General features: G+C 35.9%; 1 protein-coding gene across 1 annotated transcript; it reads right to left on the bottom strand.

The window, feature by feature from the left end:
* Positions 1 to 1375: 1375 nt before the first annotated feature.
* On the bottom strand, positions 1376 to 7121 carry LOC127161484 (trypsin-1). Its single transcript, XM_051104231.1, has 6 exons — positions 7040 to 7121; positions 3743 to 3763; positions 3476 to 3641; positions 3129 to 3397; positions 2858 to 3009; positions 1376 to 1661 (listed from the first exon to the last, which is right to left on the bottom strand). The coding sequence occupies exons 1-6, from the start codon at positions 7092 to 7094 to the stop codon at positions 1383 to 1385; spliced, it is 942 nt and encodes a 313-aa protein (XP_050960188.1). The 5' UTR covers positions 7095 to 7121; the 3' UTR covers positions 1376 to 1382.
* Between the last annotated feature and the right edge of the window lie 761 nt (positions 7122 to 7882).

Raw genomic sequence — 7882 nt, 5'->3', positions numbered from 1 at the left:
GAGTTTCACACTTAGAGGAAGCCTAAAGCGTCACATATTAATTCATGCTGGAATAAAACCTTTCATCTGCTTTCAGTGTGGAAAGAGTTTCACATGTGAAAAATCCCTTAAGAATCACATGTCAGTTCATGCTGGAATGAAGTCTTTCGTCTGCTCTCAGTGTGGAAAAAGTTTAACATGTGAAAAACACCTTAAAAATCACATGTCAATTCATGCTGGAATGAAGCCTTTTGTTTGCCCTCAATGTGAAAGAGGTTTCACATGTAAAAAAATACCTTAATAGTCACATGAAAATTCATGCTGAAATAAAGTCTTTTGTCTGCTCTCAGTGTGGAAAAAGTTTCACATGTAAAAAAATACCTTAAAAATCACATTAAAATTCATACCAAAATATAACCCTTTGGCTGCTCTCAGTGTGGAGAGAATTTTACTCAGAAAAGTCAACTTAATGTGCATGTGTGTATTCACACAGAAAAGTCTTTCACCTGTCCTTAGTGTAGAAACACTTTCACGTGTAAAAGAAGCCTTGAGAGTCACATGTTAATTCATGCTGGGGAAAAAGCCTTTTCGTGCTCTGTTTAGAAAGTGTTTGTAATGCTGGATTTAATAGTCACATGAGAATTCACACTGAAACAATTGATTTTAATAAATATACTTGAAGTATGCAGTGTTGATTTCGTGTTTGTCATAGCCTTTTGACTAAAATGCCATTTAGTTTTAGTCATATTTTAGTCATCTGAATTGTTTTACTCTACTTAAAGTCTAGTAGTACATATGGGGTGGTTTTCCAGACAGTCCTAGACTAAAATGGCCCTTTAAACCAGATAAGCACACTAGTTCACTAAGTGTAAGAAAGGGCCCAAGAGGTGGATATTAAAAAATACAAAACTTTAGTCAACCCAATCAATAATAAAAACTAAAAGAAAGTGCACAGAAAGACTTTTTAACTGTACATTCAACACATAAATGAAAGGGTTGAGTGTAGTTCAAATCACACTCCACTTATCACACAATGAATCTGACTATCAGTCAACTATGAGCTAGACTTCATAAAATGATTCAACTATGGACATCCTTAGTCGGGACACCCCTGCATGGTTTTCAGACATATAAACATGAAAATATTTGGTATCCTTATAACAAAATCAATATCGGCCCATATCTCTAAAATTTATGCAAAGATCCTGAATATCAGAGGGCAGAAGCATGCTGAATTTTATTAGCGTTTGCTCTTATGTCAAAACAAGTGTTTCAAGAATAAAAAGATAAAGAATAAATGACAACAGTGACAATAAGTTCTCTTTTCTCATATTCATGAGAGCATGTACAGCACAACTGTCCTCTTCATCAAACAAATCTGAGAGTTTCTGTTCAAACAATCTTTAGGAAGTGCGAAAGATTGAGAAGGTGAAAGGCATGATAGAGAATGTGAGAGAAAGTGGAAATAAGAGGAGGTTGGGTTCGCTTCCGAAGTTAGAGTTGGATGCAACAAATCCAGGTGGGTTGCTACCCGTGTAAGACTTGATCCAGTCTTGGTACTGAGAGACTCTTGAGAAGACAGTGGGAAATATGGGGTCAGCACATTCTTCACCAAAACTCACAATGCCCGACTGAATCCACAAGGAGCCTTTCCTACTGACCATTGGACCTCCAGAGTCTCCCTGTATTGACAAACATTCAGTATTTAAATCTCTGACAGTATCCAGTGAACAGCTGTTACAGACAGACGTATGCAATAGTGTAGCCCAATGGTAAAAGTATGTCAGCTGAGTGTCCATAAAAGCATCTATTTTCCTGAGGCCTGAGTACTTTTTTCAGTTTTTCACAGTGGAAGCACTGAGTGTTTTTCTCTTGTCACTGAGATATATTTAACTTGTGATAAAACCAAGTGTGCCACATTCTGAAAATGTAAGCTAAATTGTTTTTTCACCCCCCTGGTGGTTGGCAGCAGTAAAGGTCTCAGGCCTCTCCATAAACTAATGATAAACTATTGGAAAAAATTATTAAACATACAAAGAGTATATGTCTGACTATTATAGCAACAAAATCAACTACAGATCACAATCTGAAGTTATTACAAGCACTCGATGATAGTTTAAAATGGATTTTAAGCAAATGCATTAATAATTATATACATGTTCAAATGTATTATTAATATTTTAAGATGTTTTCATTTATATTAAGTTAATGCTATGTATGTATGTAGGTATCGCATGTATATTGAGCAGCGGATGATGTTAAATCCATATACAAGTGTAAGAAAGGATGTGGATATAAGTGAAGAGGATGTAAAAGATTTTGATGAATATGTTTATTGCAGCATAGCAGTGGCAAAGTACATGTTGTACCTTGGGAGTCAGAATGAACCCAGAACATCCTTAGCTCAAACCTTTTATACAGTTAAAGTTTACTACCCTTAATGAAATTAAAGTTGCTCTTTTCGTAGCAGCTGTGGTCTGTATGTTGATCATGTTCTAACACCTCTTTGTCTGAGATGGTTCTCAGTGTCCCACACCCACATCCATGCTACAATGGGTCACCATTGGCTCAGGATGTAATCATCCTAAATGGTCTAGAAACAACAAAACTGTTGACTTTCTTCTTCTCTATAATAATTAAGCCATTTTGAGAAATGAGCATGATGAAACATATTGTGAAACATAATTTGTTACACAAGATACATATCTAAGAAAAAAAATTGTTGGTTGACGCCACGTAGCATGCAGGCATGAATTAGCAGAAGGCGAACAATCGGCTCACGCTCGGTGTGAAAGCACCATTCGTCTGCGATTCACCTTGCGTTTTCGCCTTGCGCCCAGTGTGGAAAGGCCTTTAAAATGAATGACTGATGTCTTACCTGACATGCACCTTTTCCTCCCTGAATTAACAATCCTGCACAAATCATATTGTTTGTGATGCTTATTTTGATCTCCCCATAAGCATTATTGCAGTCACTGTTGCTCACAATTGGTATCATCACCTCCTGCAGTATGTCAGGAAACTGTGCGCCTGTGACACATATCAGAGGACAGATTGATATCTTTAAAAAAAAAAAAAAAAAAAAAAAAAAAAAAAAAAACATTACTAGGTAAATTGGTGTGGTTTACAGCAAAGAAATGTTCACTCACCTCCATTTTGTAGGAAGCCCCATCCAGTGACCCAGCTCTCTGTACCTGCAGCAAACACACTACCAGCCGCCGCCAGACACACCGGCCTAATATAATCAGAGAAAGTCACAGAAGAGGAGAGCTGGATCAGCGCTATGTCATTGTCAGCATTAGAAAAGTTAAAGTTAGGATGCTTGATGATTCGACTTGCTGTCCTGTTAGTCTCATAAGAGTTTGAGCCGGATTGGCTCAGACGCCCCAAGTACATCACTATGTGAGGTGCACTGAACCTGTAAATAGAGAAAGTCTGCTTTAATCCCATTATTATCAATGTTTAAATGTAAGTTTTATTTCAGCTTTTAACATACCACTCGAAGCAGTTAGCTGCAGATAAAACCCAGTCTTTATTGATGAGAGTCCCGCCACAGTAATGGCCCAAGCCAGTGGCATGAATACTGACTTGCCATGGCCAATCCCCTGCTTTCACATTCTCACCTCCAACAATCTTGGTCTTGAGGGAGGATCGACCACATACTGATGAGAGAAAAGACAATGTGACAAATATCCAGATTGATATCCAGAAATACAGACAAGATTTGTGGAAGAAGAGTTTTGTGGTCAGGTTTGACACTTACCATCTAACTGGCAGAGAGAACCTGGGAAACAGAGACCACACAATTAGATGAACATGTATGAAGTTGATAAGCTGGTTTGTGGCTGCAACCTTCTCCCCTCTGTGCCTCTGCATTCATCACTTCTACTGGCGCTTACACTACGCACACGTCCTACGTCATCCGTCTGAAACGGCTTTGGTGTACAACATTTTGCACAAGCTAGAGAAAAGTGATTATAATGTTTTATATATGATAATATAGATATTTTTCTTACAAAAACGCATTGATTCACTAAAGAAGGCCTTCATTTACTTCCTGGAGCTGTGTGAGGCACTTTTTTCTTTATATAAATCTTATAAATCTTGTAAGAGCCAGAATAACTCAAATTGGATTCGTCTGAAAATAGAAAATCATTTTCACCTAATGTGCCTTAAGGGTGAGTAAATCATGGGATAATTTTCATTTTTGGGAGAATTAACCCTTAACGGACACGCACAAATAGCGGCTATTGTAAGTCTGCGAGACTGCAGGTTTACGCGAAATGTGTTATTAGGACAGGACCTACTTCAGACTCTTCAAGATGCACAAATTATATACCATTTTATTAGAATTACAGGTTCCAGTTGTGATACATATGCTGATGTATCTCATTCATCTGCTGATCTCTTGTTCCCTGACATAATGAATATGAATTTAACTTTTTAAATTCCCAACTTAATTCCCTCTCTAAAATCATGCCATTTATTTTAATTCAGTAGAATGTATGGGAATACTATATAGGGAATAGCAATATGGCAAGACGGTGGCTTCACTTTTTATAATGTCATGAGCAATCTGGTTCTCTGTTATAGATCAGTGATTGTGACAGTGGTTACTTTATTGTCCAGCAACAAGCCTGTGTACAACATCAACGTACAATGTTGTACACTGTAAAACAAAACAAAACAAACAAAAAAAAAAAACACAATTTGTTGAGTCAGCTTAAAATAATTTGTTACCCTGCTGCCTTAAAAATTTATTCAACTTGAAATGCTAAGTTGTACTAAGTAACAACTAAGATATTTGTGTTTGCTAAACTTAGCAGATGGGTAAGTAACCCAGCTGCCTTAAAATTTTAAGTTGATTCAATTCAAATATCTCAGTTGTCACTTAGTATAATTTAACATTTCAAGTTGAATAAACTGTTTTTGAGTTGACTGAACTTAAAATTTTAAGGCAGCCAGGTTACAAATTATTTTAAGTTGACTCAACAAATTGTTTTTTTTTTTTTACAGTTAATGTCGCCACTGTTATTAACAACAGGCAGGATCTATATCTCTTTTTTTTTTATCCTTTTTTTTCCAGCCTAATATTACCCTAACCCCCACCCCCGTGATTTACACCTATGTCTATCAGTTGTGCTCCACCATTTTGCGAGCCTCTACCTTCTTGCTATTGATTAATTAAGAAATGTAACAGGTTAGACTACAGACTATTTAAAGTGCATTTGACTATGGAAAAAGCTGCAGTGCATTAAAATAGACACTGAATGATATTTATATGTCTTAATATGATTTTAATATGACCTTTTATGCTTAAAGCTTTACTTTGAATTCTGTTTTTATACTTAATTTTTACCTGCTGCCACATTCTTTTTTTTTTCTCCATGGGATACCATAAAAATAAATATTAGTTCAGTATTATCCTGGCAGATATGATCCTGTTCAGAATCTTTTTTGGGGGGACAGAACAGCAGCATGGCTATGGCACCAAGGTCAGTGAATTTGTGCTGGGGTAGCATTTGTCTGACATGCAGTGGATTGTCAACATTTGTGGCGCCACAGGGTCGTGATGGTTTTCACGTTGCGCCGTTTTCTATAGACCTCTAATGTTGTCACAACATAACTCGTAGTGACCGACAATATGGAACGTCTTGGTTCTGTACGTAACCCTCATTCTCTGATTGAGGGAATGGAGACATTATGTCCCCACATCACAACCTTAAACTAATTGCGGTTGCCAGGACATGTTCTTGGCTCCTCAGTGTAAAACCTGAATGAGTGGATGCATGCTGTTGCCTTATATACCCATATGCTCGAGGAGCGCCTTAGCATGCAAAATCTACTAGCCAAATTTTATTGGCATTTTCTCTTAAAATCAGAGATGATTGGGGCTCCTGAGTAAATCCATAATGTTGTCACAACATAACGTCTCCATTCCCTCCATCATGGAACAAGGGTTACGTGCGTAACCAAGACGAAGACTATGTACCACTACATTTGCATTAACTGTGTGTATACTGTTATCATATAAATATACTCAGGTATGCTATAGCTGCTTACATGTGCAGCTCTTGTAAAACAGGTCTTACAACCACTTTGGTGCTGAATAAGTTCATGTGCATTGAACTCAACCAAAAGAAAAAGGATATTAAAAATCCATCTTACATTTATAAAGAAATTCATATGAAAATTAAATGAAATTGTATATTTATCCTCAAAATGAGTTCTAAGTGGAAAATGGTTCGGCAATTGTATAGATAATCACTATTCTGCCTGTATAAATGTTTACATTTTAATATTATTTACGTGATTGTACTCCGCTGCCATGATACCAGTGTTTAATCACACACATACTTTGTTTATGCTTGTACTGGACACTCATTTCTACTTATTGGTTTAAGACATTGATTGTGATATTGTCTGTTACATTTATCTCCATCAAACAGTCATTTCAAAAAAAGCTTTATTAACGTTTTATTATGTTTTGTGTATATTTATATCCATACTTATGTTTGTATTTTATATTTTCAGAACCACACATCTATGTGCACTCAATTTGGATTATCTAAGTGAGATATGAATTTTCTGACTGGACAACCTGTGCCATTCACCCCGATTCAGACTAGCAATAGAGTGCAAATTCACAATATTTTTCAGAGACCTTTTTGAAGGATTTTTTTTTTATTTATGTGAGGCAATATTGAGGTAATCAGTTTTATTTTGGTTTTAGAAAATAAACATGATTGCTCTGCTCACAGGTCAACTCTTTCTTGTTTCTCACTGCTGTGTCTCTTTGATAAGTGCATTTTTGAGAATATATAGCCCATAGTATAAGTAAAATACTTAAGTACTTACTTAATATACTCTAAGACTTTTACTCTGTTTTGGAACTGGTGACTGGTAACTTGTAACTTGTAGTGGAGTCATTTTCACGGTAAGGTATCTGTACTGTTACTTAAGTATGGTTTTCAGGTACTTTTTACAACTGAAATTCAATTGGCTTAAACAATAAACATTAAACTTATACCTAATTTTATAGATTTGTGTAAGATCTTACCTCCTATGCTGAGAAGTATGATTCCAGCAACACTCAAAGTGGTGTGAAACGTCATACTGATGTTCTGGTCTGTGTTCTGACTATTGTGTTTCCTCGACTGTCAAGATAAAGAGATGGAAAAGCAGGTACGGCTGTGTCATTACACCAGTGTTCAGTGTCACATGATCCTTCAGAAACCATTCTAATATTCTGATTTGCTGCTCGAGTAACATTTCTGATTATTATCAATGTTGAGTGCTGCTCATTATGTGGCTGAGTTTATTTTTATATTTCATATTGTATTTACTAAATTGTTATTTGCACTGATGATGACTGTAGTAAACTAGTTTTACCAGTTTAATTATGCTACATGAATGTTTTTCTCAGAGGAAAACATTTCCTCAACCCGATGATTGGCAGGAGTTTTTACAATCTGTTGATCAGCTCTACATTATGAGCAGCAATATTTGGAGTAAACACTACAATATTGTGACAACTATGGAAACAAATCATGCTCAGTCGATGTGATAAAATGCGTGTCATTGAATAAGCATTTACTGCTGGGCTATGGGCCCTTTTTAGGAGCTACAGAAACGTATCTTCGTTCTTCACTAATGACACTAATCTCTCTTAATTTCTAAATTCACTTGTTTTCATTCACTTGTCGAGTGGACTACAGGAAACTAATGTAGGTAATATGGTAAAGGGTTTAACAGTTTATGTAAATCAAGGACATTTTATTTTGGTTATTCGTAGTTACAGTTTTTTTCATGTTATTTTACATTAGATGTGAATTTATGGTGTATTTTGATAATTTTATTAATATTTTCTGTATTTTAAAAATACTGTAAACATCTGCAAAAT

Source organism: Labeo rohita, chromosome 3 (assembly GCF_022985175.1).
Source record: "Labeo rohita strain BAU-BD-2019 chromosome 3, IGBB_LRoh.1.0, whole genome shotgun sequence".
Lineage (NCBI taxonomy): Eukaryota > Metazoa > Chordata > Actinopteri > Cypriniformes > Cyprinidae > Labeo > Labeo rohita.
Note: the sequence above shows the minus strand (reverse complement) of the source record. Positions and strands in the feature narration are given on the sequence as shown.